The following is a 20,592-nucleotide window of genomic DNA, read 5'->3' on the forward strand; positions in this document are numbered from 1 at the left end:
GGCCAACGGCGACCCCACACCCCCAGGTGTGCGCATGCGCGGCCCGCCCAAGGGCGGAGGGCGCGGCCCGCCCAAGGGCGGAGGGCGCGACGCCGCGGCCGCCATGGCGGGTAAGGGCAAAGGGAAGGGCAGCCCGCGCCGCTGTGCCGCCACCCTCACGGGAAAGAATGGCTGCCCCCTCCCTGACCTACATTTCCTCTCCTTCGCTTCGTACCCACTACTCCTTGTACAATTCCCCAGGAGTCCCGCGCCGGCTTCCCTGCAGGCCCCTTCAGGTACTGGAAGGTGCTGCCAGGTTCTCCAGGCTGAACAGCCCCAGCTTTCTCAGCCTGAAAACTATATTCATTAATGAGCAATTACTCATTCCACACCAGCGGTGTTCTCCTGCCCAGCCAGGTTCTGAACTGTGTCTGCTCACCTCCTGTGTAGCAAGGAGAGGTCTAAATACCCCTTAAAACCACACACTCGACACCATGTTCTCCTCTCCATGTTCATCAGAACCCCGGTTGTTCCCTTTTCTCAAATAAAGAGCACCTGCCAGCTCCCAAAAGAGCATGTTCCTTGGTTTATTGGACAAATAAAAAGCATTATTATAGTGTGGAAGAATTAAAAAAAAAAAATATATCTGAGAAAAAAAAAAAAAGGTCCAATTCCCTCCACCCAGGATTTCCCACTGTCCAGCCACAGTGGTGGCACCAAGCCTGTGCTGCCCCAAACATGGAGTGAGCTATCAGGTCAACAAATACTCTGGAATTCAGTCTTAATCAATACTGAGTACTGTTTCTCAGTAGGATTAACAATTAGTAACCTCAAACAGCACTAAAGCCTTAAGCAAATGATGTAGCAGAGAGCTGCTGGTCACACAGCAGAGGGGAAGGACACAGTACCACCACAGTGAGGTGTGAGATGGAGTTGCAATCCTTTTTCTGAGCAGTTCTTCACTTCAAGATCCACGCTGTTCCCACCACATCTTCACAGGATGTGCTTGCAGCTGAAAAAGGAGCTTGCTTTTATTTAGAGCACCACCTAAGGGCAGGTATATGGACACGGGTATGTACAAGGCTTGTGCCCACCTCAAATACCACAGGATGTAAAAGGCAAGTGGGGTATTTTTTCTGGCTTTCAAAGGAGCACCATAATAAAAACAAACAGTACTTCTTAAATCTGAGTTGTACATTTCCTTTAAACACTATGTACAGGAACTGCAGGGGGATCTTGACTGGATCAGTGCCACTGCTCACCCAGTCTGGCCTCAAAGGACCCCCCAGACTTTACCTCCTGGTACTGCTGTTCACAGGTGACAGCTCCTGGCTGTAAGGGAATTCCCACTTGAACTTCTCCAAATAAACCTTCACAGGGCTTTTTCTGGAATAAACTTGCCTTTGGAGCTTTCAGCAGGGAAGCTCTCATTTCAAGCAGAGAATGTATGTATTCTCAAAAAAATCCAACACGTATTTATTTGGGAAAAGCCCTCTGATAATGCCTAGGGGTTTTTTGTTTTTATAACGTACTTAAATTACACAAGTAGAAAAGTTATGCTTATTAATAGTTTAATGTATGAAGGAAACATCCAGATTTCTGAATATGAAGGTACATATCTCACATTAATTTAAGTCTACATAAAGTAGAGCCTCTATAACTGACATATTGAAATTTACTTTCTGCTTAGCCATTTGTTATGTAAACAATTGTACATTTATTTGCCATTCTAAAACTTCAGGATCAAGTTTACATAATTTTGCTAAATTTCTGTGTTTGCTCAGAAGCAGTTTACAGTACTAAAACCAACCAGCCAAAGAACAGCTTCAACAGAAAGTTATGTCAGAAAAAAAAAAAAAAAGAGGAGGAAAGGAAAGAAGAAAGTCTAACTAAGTTGAAACATATGATGGTGGGGAATGGGTGGTCACAATGTTCACAGAAAAAGGTCAGTTAGTAAGTTCTTCTGCAAAAAGCCTACACACTTCAGTCAAGCACATCAGTAGAATGATCTGGGAGCACATAAACTGTTTCTGCCATTTGTGGTTTCCTCTGCAAAACAAGGAATCTCAAGGCCAGCACGTTGATCCCACTCAGCCCAGTTGGTTCATATGCACACTGTTCATGTGAGGTGTCCAAGTTCCAGTCCACACCTGCAAGAGAGACCTGTGTTAACCCTTTGCTTGGGGCTGCTCAGAGCAGGGAACAAGTCACAGGGACACTGCGGGGCCCAGGAGAACTAACAGGACTCTGTGCATGTGCCAAAGCACTTGCAAGGCCAGTGCCTGAATCCCTCCAGCTCCCAGAGCGAGAGACTCACCCTCCTTTTCCAGTTCAGATTTGATATCAATCAATAACTCGATTTCTGGCACCTTATCTCCCCCCAGCACCCTCAGCTCTGAGGAAAGCCAAGTCTAACTAAGTGAAGCTTTCTCTGGGGGACAAAGTTTCCTCATTAAATCAGGAACCACCTCACTGTGGTCAGGAGCCACTTCAGAGCAATACCTGAACTGTGGCCAAACCCCCTCTTCCACACACCTATGGTCTGCCAGAGCTGGGAGCTGTTCCCTGGAGCTTGGATCATTCCCAAGCAAATTAAGCCTAGAAACATCTTTATTTAGCAACAGTGTAACAGAGCTCACTGTCTAATTAAAAATAAACACAGGATACAATCTAACAAGAGTCACTGATGTTCCATTAGAGTATTAGTTGCTGAGTAGGAACAAGAGGTTTAGGGGAATTAAACGCGCTGCCTAAATTATATTTAGTGGACAAGCCAGGCAAGATCAGAACAGCAAAGAGCTACTTACTCCCTTCCTATTAGCACTCCTAACACAGTCAGGAGTCCAGCAACAACCCCCTGCTGTTTTCCATTTTTGGGAAGGCAAAGCTTCCCTAACAGCAAAAATAAACAGCTTTTCCTACCAAATTTTGCCCCAAAACTTGTTTTCCCAAATGCAGAACCGCACAGACAGGAATCACGATGGGTTTGGGTAAAATACACAGTGTAAAAAAAAGGAACAATTACCGTCTGAGGCCCGTTGTTCTCTGTGGAATTTGAAACCATCTTTATCAGCGAGTTCCAAGATGGGTCAGCAGCATGAGGCCCGTTGAAGATGGGGCCTCCAGTACCATCCGTGATGGGGGCTACGGGAGGAATCATGGCGTTCCCATACACAGAAAAAGGCATTCCCTGAGGGCAAGGAAAAGCAACAGTCAGGATGTTTTCGTGTTCGCTGCTATCCCCGCACAGACAGAAGGGCTAAGAGGGCTTTGTGCTGCCTATCAGGCCCAAGGTCATTACCCCGACTTTTGGGAAGTCCATGTATCCTGCAGGAACGGGCTGATGGAATGTACCGGAAGGCGTGACGATTCCCGTGCTGTCCCTCTCCATGGTTTGGTGTGAGAACACGCCCGGGTCGGACATGGGCCGGTGGATCATGTGGCTTCCCATCCCGCTGTGACACCAGTCCACTTTATCTGACAGCACAGAGACACAGCGTTACCCACACGACACCCCCTCCTCCTGCGTCCCCCAGCCTCAGCTGTGCCCCCTGCTCAGCCTGCAGCTCCTGCACCCACGACAACTCTGGCACGTGTGGGATGGCGAGCACCACACCGCGCCCCTGCAGCCCCCCAGCCAGAGCCCTGAGGCGGTGCCAGGAGCTGGCAACAGTTACCTGTGACCAGGGCGCTGCCCCTGCCATTCTCCTCCACCTCAACAGCAAAGCTGGCATCTGGGCTAACTCTCCCTCCTCCAAAAACCTCAATTCTTTGCGCCTTTGGTGCTGTGAAAAGGGTATGTATGCTACAAAGACTGTTTGCTCCACTTCATTACCATTCTTCCATTTATTATTTAATATTCTAAGAGACAGAGAAGTACTTTTGCAAAGCAAAACCAGAAAATGACCGGCTCCAGACACGTGCTCGTGTACTAATTACATGAATTCACCAGGGGGAGCTTGGTTTTGGTGCTAAAGTTCAAACCTCAGACATTCATAAAGCCAATTTTCAAAACAAAACATAAGGAAATTGTATTTGGAGAAGGGATACAAAAACATTTCTGAGACATCTCATTAGTCAAGAAAAGCCAATCCTGTTGTGAACTGAAAATCAAAACATTCAAGTAATTGAAAAAAGTAGAAAGCAAGAAGCATTCTGAAGGCCAAGACAGGCACAAAGGACAACTTTCACAGCCAGACAATATAAACAAATATTACATTTCTAAAGCCTTACCTGGGAGAAGACCACTAGTGAAGTAAAATGAGGTTTGTATTTGGGGATAAACCCCAGGGCAGTCAGTCAGTTAAAACCTTAAGCTGCCTGGACTCAGCCAAGCAGCAGAACAGGTTACTTAGAGGGGCTGAGCAGTTCCCATTCCCGTTCCTGCAGGTTTTCCCGGGCAGACTGGATAAAGCCCTGAGCAACCTTGTCCAGCCTCATGGCAAACCCCATTTTGTGTGGGAGGCCGAGAGGACCTCCAGAGGTCCAATCCAACATGGTCTTATGATTCACACCTCCCATCCCAAGCAAAAACCCCCACAGAAACTAACAATCAAACCAAAACCCCCCCCATCAATATGAAAAAAATTCATCAGTCTCCTCTAAGTTGCATCCGAGACTCCTGGCGAGTTTGCTGAAGTCATTAATAAATTATGAAATACTGAATTCTATGTGACTCCAGGAGAGCCAAGAGCTTGTGTTGGTAAAATGTAAATGGCTGGAAAAAACCAAAAAAACCCCTAATGTAGAACATTACCACTTAAGAGAAGCACCATCCTCAGCACAAAAAGCTCTATCTTGGCTACAAATTAAATATTATCTCCTACTGTACAAACCATCTCTTTCATCAACAGAAAACCCCCAGACAGTTATCCTGAGACACCTTAATTTCCCCTCTTCCTAAATCCAATGATCCTCATCCAGTTCACCCCTTGTAAACCCTGTGGTTTTATTTTTCCTGTTACTTCTTACTTGGAGTACCAGATCTTCACAGCCAGGGCGTTTCAGAACTGTTTTCTGAGACCTCAGTAAAACACAAATAACTGGACAGGAGGGCAAACAGAAGTCCCCGCTCCAAATCCCTCGGAAAGAGCACTCCCGTATTTTAGGGCACTCACTACTGCATCATCCTCCAGCACTGGAGTGAGTTTGGGAAACACAACACTGTGATCAACTCAAGTGCACCTCTGAACACCACATACCTTGACTGCCACCTATACCTTCGAAGGACCAGATCCCACTATGTCCCACTGGAGCAGCCAAGTTGCTCCCAATAACAGAAGGAGTAGACGTTCCAGTTTGTCTAATACGTGCAGACCGTTCAGTCCCGATGGGAACAGGAACTTTTCTGTCCTGAGAAACATTACTGGGCTTTTCTGATCCCAAGGACACTGCTGAAGGGGTGGGAGAGGGTGCTCGTACTCCAGAGGACACGGACTGAGCAGGAGATTCTGCAAGGAGAGCAACAGGAGCACTTAGTGGTGGCAGCCAGATCCCACAAACCCGCCCCTGAACGTTCAGCAACTGGCAGTGGGGAGCTGGTCAATGCCAGGTTCATCCAGCACACATTTCAGGATAAATTCAAGTCTTACTTTCAGATCAGAGAGACATTTACCATTGATTCAGTCCCTTATATAAAGTGCTTATCACGCCCTGGCAGCCCAGCCACTGGACACATAAGACAGAACTTTAACTGAGCATCACTCTCTATCAGAAGCAGAGGATTTGAGGACGATAGCCAGAACCAGAGCTGAAAGAAACCCAAAGAAATCCATGCTGCCGTTGGGTTTATTTTTTTCCTCTTTTTTTTTATTTCCTTTTTTAAATCCTGATTTGTTCCCTGTGGGCTTTCTGTCATTATTTCTGCCAATAAATCAGACTAACTCATTCCCTGAATAAGCCAACACTCAACAGCTTCTTATTTTTTTGCCCACAGAACTGCCCCGCGCAGGCAGAGCTGGAGGAAGGCACCAGAACCTGCCCCCAGGATTTTCTCTCGGAATTCCTCAGCGGTTCTGTGAGACCACTGTATTTACACGGCAGCTTCTCACCCGCTGCCCGCTGAGCAGAACTCACCGTTGGATGCTGATGAACACGGGGGCAACAAACTAAGAGGGGAAAAATGCTGTCTGTTAAAATTAGCAGCTGCAGGTGCTCCGCCGAGAGGTGCCCCGGGCGCGTAGATCTGCCCTCCCGAAAGGTTTGAGGCAAAGTTCCCCAGGTGTGTAGAAGAAGGTGTTACAGAAGCATAGGGGGAATCCATACTGACAATACCTAAGAGAGAAACGGGCACAAGTGACTCCCAGGACTCCAGCACCTCCCTCAAGAGCTTGCCCATACTATGGAAATGAGAAGGAAAGAAGGAAAACTTTTATCCCGTGCATTTTTGGGGGTGTGTGTTACTATTTTCCAAAGAAAACTGGGAGTCTCAAGCTTTCCACTTTGCAAGTCTGGACTGCACGTGGCAATTGTGCTGTACATATAAACCAAGAATGACTCCTATTTTATTAACACCAAATGGCACCAATTAGCCAAGATATTTGAAATACAAGATTTACTGCTCCCTTCAGGTCCTTTTCAAGGAAGAAAGGGGAAAATAAAATTAGGGGTCTAAGATTTATATACCTGTATATCTTACGGTTATTGTCATATATCAAAATGCTGAGAAGTATATTAAACTGACAAAATTCCACACCATCACATTCACAAAACAGGAAAAAAAACTGCTGTTGTATTGATTCATAAACAACTCAGAGGTCCTACAAAAACAGGCAAAGATGGCCCAAACCATGTCTATACTTTCTGAAAGCTACAGAACAGGTTCCGTGACAAGCCCCTGGCCTCTGCTTTGGGCAGAGGGCTCAGCGTTTCCCTACAAATTTCAGGCAGTCAAGGAAATAACATTTTTTGCTCAAATTTAGTAATTAAGAGAACACATCTCTTTTAAGTTATAAGTTCACACCTGGAAGACACTGCATATTTTTTTTACAGCCTCAGGACACGTTACCACAAACCAGAGCAGGCATTAGGTGGTGGTAGGGAAGGGAGGTGGAAACAACAGTGAAGTGTTTTATTATCTCAGCTATCAGAGCAGAGCAGACCGCAATGGCAAAAAGAGTGACTTTTATCAAGCTCATCAGCTGCCACCCAGTTATCAGATTTGAGAGGGGGCACTTAAAAAGGAAAATGAGCTCTACTTGGCTTGAAAAATCCAGAATAAATTGCATTATTAAGGTGTGGACACAAAACACACTTACCTGAGGGACTTGGAGCTGGCCTCTGTAACGGTGGCCTAAAACCTGGGGCTTTGGAAGTGTCAGACTGATGTAACGGATCTGAATTTGGCAAAAATGAGGACTTTGCGGAGAGCATGGATTCTGGTGGCGTCTGAGATGAAACGACAGACCCACCCCAGAAGGCATGAGCAGACGTGGGGCTGTTCTCAAACAACGTACTAAAGGGCCCGAAAGGCAGAGTAGCACTGAAGTTGTTCCCCATGGGCTTGTTCGCCGGGTGGGCCGAATTCTGAGAAGCACTTTGTGTACTTAAGGTAGAAGGAAGCTGCACTGAAGAAGGAACACTGTGGGGCCTTTTGATGTGGTTCACGTTGAGGACTGCGACGGAGGAGTTTTGCACAGGAGCTGGATTCTTGTGGACGCTGCCGGTTGCATGGACAGGCGGTCTGATGGCCGGGGTTTCCATCTTGGCTGCGGGCTGGGCAGACCCCATGGACGTCTGGGACACGGGGTAGGTCATCGGGGTGTTGGTCGGACCCGCCACGGGAGCAGATGAGCTCGTCGCCGCTAAATTTGGAGGCACAACCAGCCGAGGATCTGGAGCAGGAACCTGAGGTTGCTGGAGAGGGGGCCTGGCCTCTGGCAGAGGAGCTCCCGGGGGCTGCTGATGAGCGGGATGCACGGAGGAGCTGCCGGTGCCGGGGTTGGGCTGCCTGCTGCCGGTCGAGCCGCTCGCTTCCACCGCCGGCGGGCTGCCCGCGTCCGCGTCAGACGAAGGCGCACCTTTGTTGGGAGAGGCCGCGGCCGCGCAGTCGGAAGGACTGCTCCTGGCGACGCCCGCGGGCTGCGCGGGAGGAGAGGGAGACGAGGGGGAAGAGGCGGGGTAGTGTTCTTTGGCAGTAGGAGTTGGATACGTGGCGTTGGTGGGCGCCGTGCTCGTGTTGCTCGCCGTGGTGGTCACGGGGGTCGTCGTGGCGTTGGACGTCTTCACGACCGTGACGAAGAGCTGTCTCCTGACCGAGGGGGAACTCGGGCTGCCGCTCGCGGAAGAACCAGGCACAGTGGAGGCCACCGAAGTCGTGGTCGCCGTGGGACTCGTCGTCAGAGAACTCGCCGGGTTCCCCTGAGCACCGCTGCTGTTCTGGCTGTTGTGGCGAGGCACCATGTGAGGTTTCGGCGAGTTCGTGGCTCTCGCGGGGCTCAGCGGCCGAACGGGAAACGGGCCCCACGTGGACTGGGCTGGTGGGAAAGTACCTCCGAAGTGTGTCATGGGCAACCGAGGCGGACGGATCTGCTGGAAGGTCTGAGCGGCGAGCAAAGCGTGTGCAAACTGCGGAGGAGGATACGCCAGCGGGAGGGAGACTTGGAAACCAGGCCGCACGTTGTTCACGGGGTTCTTAATGCTCTTGTGAGTGGAGGCTGAGGAGATGGCAGGCACGGAGAGCGCGGAGGCAGGCTGGGACGCTGACGAAGCAGCTACGGTGGTCACTTTGATGCCCACGAGAGAACTGTTAGCAGCTGTGGTGGTGGCAGGCGCCGAGGACCCCATTTTGGAGTTTGCGGTCGAACTTTTCAAACGGTTCTTTGGAATAAGTTCATCGATTTCCTTATCCGGATCCTTAATCAGAGCGTTGATCAACTGCGTGGCCTGCCTGGTTGATTCTGTGCCACCCCTACGGAAAGGAAGGAAGGGGAAAGCACATCTAAGCATTTACATACATTATAGCCAAGAACCTCCAACACACGATCCACGATCCAGCCTGCCTTCTGTCACGCTAACACAGACAGGAAAATAACTCTCCACCTGAAAACTGAGCTTGGCAGGTTCCTGCTGCTGACAATTGCTCAAGAAGCTCAAGTTGAAAACTCTGACTCTCCCCAAAATGCCAAATGGTTAAAATATTTACTTCCCTAAACAAGTCTACCTATTTAGCCATGTCCCAGCGTTTATGCTTTGCCTCATCTCACAACCGGTATTTAGTACCAACACATGGTGGTTGTACTCGTGCTTCCCCATTCACCTCCCCTGCCTCAAAGTGATCTTCCAGGGAGCAACTAGATCAAGCCTTTTCATTTTTCTCTACAGACAAGTGTTCTACAATGAGAAGATCCCCACAGGAAGGAGCAAATGAAGGCTCCTGCTCACCTAATGGTGATAATCCGATCTCCAGTTTTATCCTTCTGTTTGTCAATGTCTATGTGCGCTCCCGTGCACTCCCGGATCGCGTTGATGTTACATCCTCCTCTGCCAATGACTCTGGAAATTACAGTTGATGGAACAGAAACCTTCTTGGATCTGTAAAAAAAAAGAAAGAATATTTAGTGGGAAACGCTTCCGAGGCAAGAAGCTGTGGGCAGGTTGTCAAAATAATCTATTTTCTGATTCAAGCAGCAGTTTTGTGAAATCTCAGCCCCCCTAAGAAGGTCATTCAGTAAGTCCAGGGAGGGCTACACAAAGGACAGCAACAAGGGGAAATAGGGGAGAATGCTGTTTACCTTCTCACAACTTCCTTCCACCCTTCTTCTCTCTTCTGACCACGTTTGGGACTAGCAATGGTTAGCTTTCCATTTGGAGAAGAAAGGGGAGAAGGAGCAGATTTTGTGCAAGTAGACAAGGAATTATTTGTCACTTCATTAATAACTTCAGACAACCTGTAAAAGAAATGAAATGCTGTTATTATGTGGGGAAGAAAAAAAAAAAAAAGGATGACTTGTACTTTGCGTGCAGGGTCCCAGGGACTTACTTGATGGATGACTTGCCAGGAGCTGCTTTCCTCTCATCCTTTGGACAAGTGACAAGCACCGATGGTTGCTTTTTGTTGCTCTGAGTGTTAGTGCTGGCCGTGGAAGAATGATTGTCACTCTTGTGGCTGCTGTTGCTATTGCTGCTCTCATCGCTACAGCTGGAGATCCTCATGTTGTCACTGTCACCACTCTCACTGGTGCTGCTGCTCTTGGATTCCCCGTTCACCTTCTCGGGCTGGCTATAGGAAATTGGGAGCTGATCATCAAATATGATCTGAACGTTATCAGGGGTTACTTTGTTTTTCCTGTTTTTCCTCTTGGAGCTTGTTGTGGTGATGGTGTTATTCCTCTTCCCATGGGATCCTGCTAGTGTTGTCCAGGTGGCAGATATACCTATGGTGGTGGTGGTGGTAGCACTGGGAGGCTCCATTGGGACTTCGGGATCATCTGAGGGAAGAATAAAAAAAAGCAGGAGTAAGTTAGCTTGTGTGGTTGAGCTTTCCAAATCACACCTGTCCTATCAAACAACTCAGGAATAACTTCACAAGGCTCCAAACACCACCCAAAACCAGTAACTGTGCAGACATGCCTAAAACTATAGGATGTCATAACATGGAGCTTCTCCCCTTTTTATATCAACTCATACAGAATTTCATTTTTTTTCTTGGAATAAATGCAGTAGCAACTTAAAAAATCACCTTCAGCTTTTAACTTCTCTTTCTCCTGAGCAGCTTGAAGTTCAAAATTCTCTTTATTTTTTGCTTCTATTTCTTCTAGTTTTCGCCTTTGTTCTTCTTTTTTCTTCCTCCTCTTCTCCTTTCTTTTCTCTCTTTTGGCAGCCAAAGCCAGTCTCCTGCTTTCTTCCCTCAGCTGCAAGTCAAGCACATGGAACAGCATTACAAGATTTCAAGAAATCCAAATGCTTTCTATTTCCTAGGACATTACACTTGGATTTTTCTGTTAACTTCCTACTACAGTATTATGGTTTCTAGTAAATTAGTGTATTTTATTTACAACACAAAACAGGGTTTAGGCCTAAAATCCATATGACTGGAAAATGCCCATCTGTCTTGCACTTGACAAAAACACCTTCAGAAATCGTTCTTTTGGGTACAATATTATTCCAGAGGAAACAGTTATACTGACATTTCCTGATACTATTTCTCTGAATAATAGCAAAGATCAAAGATTACCTGAACAACAAGATGCTCATCTGTAGACACTCCAATTATGGTAATTACACAAACCCCTATACACTCAATACCTACTTTCACTGACCTCATCATCCTGAAGGAACGTGAAACTGGAATTTTACCAAAGAAGTATTCCCAGCTCCAAACTCTTCCCACTTGCCTTCTCCAAGTCCAGTTCCTCCAGCAGAATGCTTGCATTTTTGTTGGCTTCTGCAGCCTGTCTATCTTTGGCTTGAACAATTGACTCCATACACAGGTGGCACTTCTTCAGCATCTCCTGAAATGAGAAAGTACACCGACCCTCAGTTTTCCAAAGTGTTTGGATGCATGACGTCCAGCCTACACTAATCATTTAGTAACCTTTTTTTTGCTATGTTTCTTCTCAAGAATCCCCATGGGACTCATCCTCTGGCTGAAAGCTGGTGGCCAGCAAGCCGAGGAGAACTCACAACGTGGCCTCTAAAGCTGAGGCACAGCACTATTCCCTCTCACACCTTCCCTTCCCTCCCATCTCACCTTGTCAGTGATGGTTGCTATGTATCGCATGCACTCCGAGTCAGATGGGAACTGGTTCACCTCCTTCACCAGGTAACGCACCACCTTCACGTGCCCCTGCAAACACAGTTCAAGGATGACTCTTTCAGCCCACCTGCCTCTGGTTTGCTCACAAACACGGCAGTCCCAGCGCTCCTCCAGAAATATTTATTTTCAGCTCCTCGACACATGATGCTCTCAACTTCTTTTTTTACACCTTTCTCACCTCCTGAACTAGTGGGGCACCCTTCTGCACACTTCTGACAGAAGAGAAGGCATGGAATTGCAGCACCTGTCATCAGATTGCCCTTGCTCCAGCTGTACTTCCACAAACTTCTGCTTCTGGGGTTTTTTTGGGTGGTTTTCAGATGCCCAGCTCTCACAGCTGTAGGCTCCTACACTCATCTGTGATCCTCCCAGTACTGCAGCACCTCAACTCCACTCCCTGGCTAACAAAAATCATCTCTAGACTCAAACTGGGCTAAACTGCACTTTTTTAGACCAAAGTCCTCATCCTCTCTTGCATAAAGAACCAATCCAATTTCCCCCCAGTTCTACCACACACAAACGCCCGGCAATTCTCACCCCTCACACACTCCAGAACCAGCCTCAGCAAACTGCCTATAAAGCAAATTCCTACTGGAATTTAACACAGACATTACACAGGTGACACACACACCTGTTTTGGAATATTCAAGGCCAAGTACTAAAATGAACTGACATAGTGTCTGACAGCTACATTCTACTTCTAACAACTGTGTAGGGATGATCGAGACAAGCCCAGATGAGAGCCAAGCTGAACTTCACGTCCTACCTTTCGGAAGGCTGCCATGAGAGGAGTTATTTTCCTGTTATCAGCTGCATCCACGTCAGCTCCAGCCTGAACGAGCAGCTGGACGACATCGAGGTGCCCCCCATTGGCTGCCAGCCAGAGCGGAGTATTGCCCTTCTTGTTCCGCACGTCGATGTGAGCTCCCCTACAACGCCAAACACACCCCTTCAAACCCCTGCTTCTGGGCAAAAGGAAGCACTCTGACACCAAAGAGAACTTCATCTGAGCACTTGTGATCAGTGCAAATTCACAGGAACGGTCCCAGACACAGAACCTTTCCCATCTCCTACCCTGGCGTATATTAGGAAATATTATTGCATATTGGGAAAATTAGTCTAAGTAAGGCCATATTTCTCTTTAAGCTGTTCATTTACAAATCCAGTACCTGCTAATGAGGAGCTCACAGAACTTGTAGTGCCCTTTGTCTGCTGCAATGGTTAAAGCTGTGTCTCTGGAGGAAGGTACCGGGGGAGCGTTCACATCTGCACCTTTGTCCAGCAGGACCCTGCCCACTTCTGCGTATCCCCCCGAGGCCGCTTCCATCAACGGAGTGAGACCAGTCTGGGACAAGCAGGCAGGAAAAAGAAGCAATTATTCAGGGGGGAAAGGGGGTTCACATGAGAGCAAGGATTTATTTCAACTTCCAGGAACATAATGGTTTATTATTCTTATGCTTATAAGCACCTTAGGATGAATTAAAGCTTCAGAAGAAACACACTTTTTGATGAACCGTGTAACCACAAGAACCCTCACCCCTAAGTGCAGCCATTTTTTTTCTATACAATTTTTTTTTCTATACAAAATTTCTATACGATATACATTTTGTGTAGAACTGTATAGAACTGTTGTATAGAACTGAACCAGAAAAGTTAACTTGCACAAAAAGGCAAGAAAATCAGGTGACAACAGCCAAGTGAAGACTTACAAAGCAGCTCTTTTTGGAGACTTGTGCAGTGTTTGCTCCTTACCTTGGCTCTGTGTTCCACGTTGGCTTTTCTGTCGAGCAGCAGGCTGACCACCTCAGTTCTCCCCTGGAAACAGGCCAGAGTCAGAGCTGTATTCCTGTTGGTCTCGATCTGGGCATTTATGTCGGAGCCCATGTCCAGTAACAGCTTGACAGCAGCAGTGTGCCCGTTCATGGCTGCCAGCATCAAGGGGGAAATGCCCAATTTGCTACCAGTTCTGAAAGAGAAGGAAGAAAAAAACCCCAAAACTCTTTAAAAAAGTCATTTCATAGACGTGATTATGATTAACTAGTGAAGGCAGAGTACTTATCCAAGACTGAAAAATCAGCTACACACCAATTACTACTGAAGAACCTACAAGAGGTTCTCCACAGTAGCATCACACAGGACTAGTATTTCCACTTGGAAACACCACGCACGTCACTTTTTAATTGCTTTAAATTTATGGGCATCTCTTATGAGGAGCACGACTTGTGCTTGGCCCTTCCCTTTGACCTGTGCAGGGCACACCTGAGCTGCTTTCTACCTCCCGATGGATGCAAAAGCATCACCTGCACGCCCACACAGAGTAAACTACGCAGGGAAAACAAAGGGATCACACACATGCTTTCTTCACATAACTCACAGCTAAGACCAGGAGAGGAGGGGTGCAAAGGGAACTTGCCTGGAATTGATTTCTGCCCCAGCATTCAGCAGAATCTTGATAATGTTCACGTAGCCACCCGAGGCGGCGAGGCTCAAAGGTGTGTAATCAGAAACATTCCTGTGCTCCTTGTTTGCTCCTCGAGCGAGCAGCAACTCCACCACCTGCGGGGTGTCAAGAAAGAACACCTGGTTTTCTCCAGAACTTACAAATCTATCCAGGACAAATGGTTTTCAAGCCTGAATATCCTGCTGGAAGATGTCAGTGGTAAGAAAGCCATTTCAGTCACTTGCTTCCCTACACTCCTCGCCTCCATGAACAGATGAGGCTGCAACCATGTTCCCAAAGCCCCTGGAAAACTTCCTGTAAAAAATCAATTGCTCATTGGCATGCTTCAACCATTCACACCAAATTGCACAACATAGCAAGAGAACCCTTTTTATGATTATTTCAGCAGTCTTTATAGACTGCCAAAGCCACAGATTCAATGTGAATGCAGCCTTCAAAGTACTCCTGCTTTTTGTCCTCCCCTGCAGAGGACTTCACAAGAAACTCAGCTGTCTGGCAACTTAAAATAACAACGTACACCGAGGTGAAAACCCCTTGTGTCATCTCTCGTGCAATGTTTAATTTGCTCCACTTTCAGTTCTTAGGCACAAAAAATGTTTAGATTAGACCTGCACAATTCTCAATCAGAATGTTTTCCCATGAAATCACAGGACAAATATAATGTCAGACACTAAAACTGGGGCAGGAGGGCATCCTGACATCACCTCTACTGCCCTAAGCCCAGTGTCTTCCCGTTTTCTTTCCCAAAAGCCGTGATGTGGCTCATATATGGAACCTACTTGTGTCTAACCCCTGATTCTCAACAACACTCATCACATTCACTTTCACACCTAATTATGCTGGCAAAAGGCCCATAATGAGGCACTAATGACGGCAGTCATGAGGACACCTGCATAGTTATCAAAGGAGAGAAAGCAATCTATAGAAGACGTGGTTTAAAGTATAAATTGGAAAATGGGAACAATGTGAACATCTTAGCATCCTTCTAAACCACACCATCCTGAAATAAGAGTGCTGAATTAAGTGACTGTAACTTTTCTGGAAGGCTGCCTTGCTGTACTGACACAATATATAATTCACACTCTGCTTTTGAAGACTGAAGTTTTACTTCACCTCTTGTCTCCCTCCGGAACAAGCCAAAGACAAGGGAGTGTCCTTGGTTCTCTCAGACTGGGCTTCAATATCAGCTCCATTATCCAGTAAGATTTCCACAACACCCACATGACCGGCTGTAGCAGCCAAAATAAGCGGAGTAAACCCTGAAATGGAAAAGGATGTTTGAAGAGTCCATGTTCGTATCTCAAGTGACGCGAGTTAAACCACCCGAAAATCAAGCCTAAATAGGCTTCACAAAAGGACTGGGTTTACTGGGGATTTATTTGGGATGAGAGGCTGGCAAAGCAGAGAGGGTCTGTACTGCCACGGTGAGACACCCACCTTTCTTGTCCCTGTGCTCGATGTTGGCTCCTCTCTCCAGCAGGGTCTGCACCAGCTCCTCGTGGCCTCCAGCACAAGCCAGTGTCAGGGCTGTGTCATGGTTACTTTCAGTCTAAAACAGACACCACGTACACAAGATAAAGATTGGCTTTTTCAAGGACAGCCCATGTTATACTGCACATTAGCCAAACCAATAAAAAAAATTTATAAGCTAAAGATGTGTTTATTGATTCCCCTACAACTATCTTCTGTGTGCTAGTTCCTAACAGGATTCTATCTCCCGAGTCAGCTCTGCTGGGAGATTTAAGAAAAATCCTGACAAGAACTGAGATTCTTCAGGAACTGAGTTGTCACCTGTGCTCTCCTAACCAGATTAACTTCTTTACCACTGCTTGACTGTGACCTTTAGATGGTATAATGAAGGTAAGAATTCTATCTTTAATCTTAACACTCCGGTTCAACCAAAGGCTTGGTCACAGCAGAAACCGAGCCAAATGCCACAGGCAGCTGAAGTACCCAGGACTGACTTTCCAGAGGTTTCTCTCCCTTCCTCCACCAAGATCCCATGCCTTTCCTCTACTGCATGCTGCCCAAACCTCAGCCATGTTATGTACAGCCCAGAGCTCTGCACACATGTATGCCCAAGCAGTATGTGCATGCTTTTTGGTGATGGCCAGCTAGCTCTAAGTCAACACGAAATCGCCCTTTTAACAATTATTTTCAATGCAAAAAAGCCCTTTCTTTAGTGGAAATGAGAGCTTGAATTATTTCCTCTTGTAAAAAAAAAAAAAATTTTCACAGAAATTATTAGTTTCAAGACTTCCATACGTCTGTGATCACTGGCCAACAGCTTGAAGCACAACCAGAAAAATCAGGGTGCAACATTCTAAGGCTTATTTTTGTCTTAGCGTATTAGGCCAGAAACATATTTAATTTGTCAGTAGACAACTTTGCTGTTTCTCATAAGCCTGACAACAAAGGAATAAAAAATACAAGTGTTCAGTCACTCAGAGACCTTCTCTTTTGTTTGGTGAGAGCACAGAGCAGAGTGAGTTGCAACTCTCCAGGGAGTTGTTCGGGCTTTCCAAAAGCAGCAAATCCAGTCCCCAGACCCCAATCCATTATGCAAGAGAGCTGTTTACCACTGCTGAATTACTCAGGGTGCAGAGAAAAACAGCTCTGTGGCTCTGTGAGAGCAGCAGGCTCACCTGGGCATCGATATCTATAGCAGGGTAGATGGGCAGCATGGCTGAAGGAGAAATGATGGGACTCGGAGTCGGCGTCTGAGGTTGGGACACTGAGGTTGCAATGCTGTGGGTAGGAGTGTTTGACATTGCAGATGCTCTTCCACTCACTGCTGTTGGACAGAAGAACCACACTTAGTCAAAGCAAAACACCTCCAAGTTTGACGTGACAATAAAGGGAACTCCCACCGACAGACAGAGCTCCCTGAAAACTGTATTTTCCACCAACATATATATTCCACGCATTTAACCCAGTCTTTGAACATTTAACTCTTTGAATTTAACTATGAAAAAGGTTTACTGTATTAAATCAAAGAAAGAGTTAAGTATCAGCTTGACATGTTTTCTAGAAGCCCACCACAAGAAAAAAATTATTATTATTTTTTTTTTAACCCGATGATCTTTCCTCCAACAAATCAGCCATTATTTGGACCAGAGTTCCATACCTTTAGGAGCAGGGCTGCAGAACAACTCCAATCAACGGGTATCTACACATTTTTCTTAAAACAGTTTAAATATTTTCATATAAAGGTCTGTCCAACCTTCACCCTCCACCCCCCCCCATAAACACAAAGAAAAAGCAACAGGGTCGGGATGCTCACATGGCAGAATTTGCTGAAACCAGAGAAGCGGAAGCTTCGGAACAGCCAGTTTGCAGAGACTTGGGCCAAGGTGTTAGGTAAGCAAAGGTAACACCATTGACAGGGATGACAGTGTGTGGACATGACACAGAGAGCACCGACTGCCACACTCCCCGAAACTCATTCCATACACAGCAGGTTTCCAAGTACAGCCTAAAACAGCCTTTGGGGAAAAACTCCCATTTTCCTACTTCTCCTCAAAAGAAACCAATGGGTTGCTTTCTCCCTGTCACTTCTCCAGGTGTTTCTCAGGTGTGACAGCAAAGGAGCAAAGGAAGCACTGCTCACTTCTGTCCAGTTGACAAAAGCACCTTGAACTGCAAAATGAAACAAAGTTTTCCAACAGATGCCCCAAAACCTGTACCCTAATATTCCAAGTTGTGTGCTCCCATCTCTGCAAAGCACCTGTGTTTTACACTTATTATTAATTTCTGTTCTTCCTACACAAAATCCCAGCAAAGCAGCTAATAAATGTCACTGTGAGAAACAAAGAACCCCCAACTTCTAAGGCAAAAAGTATCATTAACTTTATATTTAAGGGTAAATCAGAATTCAGGATTCAAACTCCCTTGATCTTTACATTCAAGTGCCTTTTGCAAACTCATCTCACCTTAGAAATCCCACTGGTATGGATTAAAAGAGACATAAAGAAGCTATGATGAAATATTTTGATGCAAGGTCAAAACCAGCATGTGTTTTTTTAAAGAGTTGCTAAGAATTCCTGTTCCTGTCCCAGTATGGGGACTGAGGAACATCTGCTATGTTACAAGAGACACTATTAAAGTTCTTAGACTTAAAAAAAAAAAAAAAAGTTAGTTAAGAAGGCCTTAATTCAGGTAAAGTCTATTCTTCACTTTTGCAGTGAGGGGGAGGAAAAACAACCAACCCCTCCTTCCCCCCCAAAAAAAGAGAGAGACATGTATGATTCATCAATAATCCACAAATATACTTTATATTCCCACAGCACATTTCACTAGGACACAACGTTTATTTTTATGGGTAATGATTTGATGATATTTATTTCAACATTACCTGTGCAGAGCTGTAATTTATCATGACCGTGCCAAGGGTGAGGAACAGAATCTTTACAGTGCCCAAACTCAAACATTCCAAGTTGTCAATAAGCCAGATTTTCACGACATCCCTGAGCACTGGGAAGAGCAGCCAGCTAGCCTGATCATCAAATCTAAATACACTGATAGTCCAGTATCTATCTTTTCCCTCTGCTCCTCCACCTACTCTAATGGACGAGTGGCAAAATGGAACTCCAAGCCTGTACTCCCCCATGAAAACATCATTACTTCATGCCTGGGCTAACCAAGTCTTCAAAGCTAGTTCACTAGCAGAATGTTTCAGACTATCAGTTTTGTGCTAACTGATATTAGAGCTGCTCTTTATCTTGATTTCTTTCTGGGCACACCTCAACTTTCTCATAATTTAAATGAAAAAAGGCCACCTCACAGCAGCTCCCTTCTCCCCCTCCCGAGAAGCATTTGTCTTACACCTTCAGACTCCCCTTTCCTCTTCTTGAGGACCATTCCATGTCTCACTAGTGCTGTCTGACCGTGGGCACAGCGCTGTCCTTATGCACTCATTCCTTATCTCCTGGAAGGTCAGCAGTGCACGGATAAAGGCTGTGCCACACTGCACTGCAATAAGCCAAGATGAGGAACTGAATACAGAAACACCTTACAAGAAATGCACTGCACACCTCAGCTTTTTCCAACTGGTTTCAGGCCAACTCTCCAGGCCTGTTCCCCATCAGCTCCTCCCGTGCCCTCAGTGTGTCCGGGGTGCCCTCAGTTCTTACAAGCTGTGTTCCTGTCACACAGGATCACCATCACTCCAGAGCACTTGAGATGCACAACGTGCCTCGCATTACAGCAGCCCAAGCTCTGTTCTGAATTCCAGTGCAAACCCAGCATTGCTCCTGGGACTGAGGGCTGCAGGGGTGGTTCTTAGTTCCAGTGTGCAAGGTGCCCTGGGGCAGGGCAGTCCCACACCAAACCAGCTCCTGCTCGGGTCCCAGCTGGCACACAGCCTGATTTTCCTGGGATGCTGGCACTCCACAGTTATAAGGACCTACAGTAAATGCAGACTCTTTGTCAGGTATTTAGACAGGTTCATCCCACAAGGTTGCTTCCAGGAATTCATTTTATCAAGTGCTTCAAAATTCCTGAAGTTCTTTGTGAGGCTCTGGCACTCAACATAACCCTTTCAATAGTTTCTACTTGGAAAAAAGTTCACTATTAAAAACAGGGTCTTTTTTTTTTTCTTCTATATCTTTACCATACCACTCAACAGATTAAATGTTTTCATTCAAGACTTACATAACTAATACTAAAAAAGTACTTCTTCTTACAAGCCTCACAGCAAACAAGAACACCTGAAGCTCAAGAGTAAACTCTTTGCATGTCCTCAATTCCAGCAGGATCAGAAAAGTAAAAATGAAAGATTATTTACTACTTACTCATTGTTTGCAACTAATTAGGCACAGAGATGCACATTAAATCAAGTTTGCACAGTCAAGGTGAAGCTTTGTTTCTGTAACTGGTGCTGTAATCACAGCTCTGCCATGGAACTAAACTCAAGGCATCTCAGAAACAGGAATTTAAATCCATGGCAATACTCTAAGCTTCTATTAAAGCCACACTCAGAGCTACCTATCAAACATTCAGGTGCTGTTTAAATGTTCTGTGTTACACTGAGCCCATTTCAGCTCCATGCTGAATTCTGATGCGTGTATTCAGGCTGGCACTGACTTTCTGTACTCAGGTCTGTGTCTGCTCTCACTTAAAACCCCCTGAAAATCAGCCCCTTCCCAGAAGTGAGCTGAGCCCTCATTCCCGGGTGCATGTGTGCACACACGTGCTAATGAGTGGGGCTGGGCAGTACAAAAACATTCACTCCAAGTCACAGGGCAAATACCTGCCATGCTCCAAAAGGCACGCACAGGAATTTGGGTACGTGGCAGGTGACCCGAAATCACGTCTTCTCAACATGTTACATGCAGTTAAACACATGGCAAAAGCCCTAACTCCGGGTTTAAGTTATGTTTAAACACAACTGAAGAGC

The 20,592-nt window shown here is 46.2% G+C and overlaps 1 protein-coding gene across 14 annotated transcripts in view; it reads right to left on the bottom strand.

Annotated features, from left to right (window-relative positions):
- Positions 1–1,533: 1,533 nt before the first annotated feature.
- ANKRD17 (ankyrin repeat domain 17) overlaps positions 1,534–20,592 on the bottom strand; it is a 69,855-nt gene continuing 50,796 nt past the window's right edge. For 8 of the 14 annotated variants that reach the window (XM_017837944.1, XM_017837936.1, XM_017837938.1 and 5 more), the window contains 20 exons: positions 16,841–16,989; positions 15,633–15,744; positions 15,309–15,454; positions 14,148–14,290; positions 13,487–13,700; positions 12,904–13,079; positions 12,501–12,663; positions 11,669–11,764; positions 11,313–11,429; positions 10,658–10,829; positions 9,959–10,406; positions 9,711–9,866; positions 9,361–9,510; positions 7,236–8,887; positions 6,055–6,252; positions 5,181–5,429; positions 3,657–3,764; positions 3,281–3,456; positions 3,005–3,169; positions 1,534–2,129 (listed from right to left, as the gene is read on the bottom strand). In XM_017837944.1, coding sequence (XP_017693433.1) covers positions 2,070–2,129; positions 3,005–3,169; positions 3,281–3,456; positions 3,657–3,764; positions 5,181–5,429; positions 6,055–6,252; positions 7,236–8,887; positions 9,361–9,510; positions 9,711–9,866; positions 9,959–10,406; positions 10,658–10,829; positions 11,313–11,429; positions 11,669–11,764; positions 12,501–12,663; positions 12,904–13,079; positions 13,487–13,700; positions 14,148–14,290; positions 15,309–15,454; positions 15,633–15,744; positions 16,841–16,989 — 4,850 coding nt within the window. In that variant the 3' untranslated portion in view covers positions 1,534–2,069. The remainder of the gene's footprint in view (positions 2,130–3,004; positions 3,170–3,280; positions 3,457–3,656; positions 3,765–5,180; positions 5,430–6,054; positions 6,253–7,235; positions 8,888–9,360; positions 9,511–9,710; positions 9,867–9,958; positions 10,407–10,657; positions 10,830–11,312; positions 11,430–11,668; positions 11,765–12,500; positions 12,664–12,903; positions 13,080–13,486; positions 13,701–14,147; positions 14,291–15,308; positions 15,455–15,632; positions 15,745–16,840; positions 16,990–20,592) is intronic. The other 6 variants (XM_017837945.1, XM_017837948.1, XM_017837937.1 and 3 more) reach the window with 3 other exon arrangements.

Source organism: Lepidothrix coronata, unplaced genomic scaffold (genome assembly GCF_001604755.1).
Source record: "Lepidothrix coronata isolate B3197 unplaced genomic scaffold, Lepidothrix_coronata-1.0 Scaffold318, whole genome shotgun sequence".
In the NCBI taxonomy this organism is placed as follows: domain Eukaryota; kingdom Metazoa; phylum Chordata; class Aves; order Passeriformes; family Pipridae; genus Lepidothrix; species Lepidothrix coronata.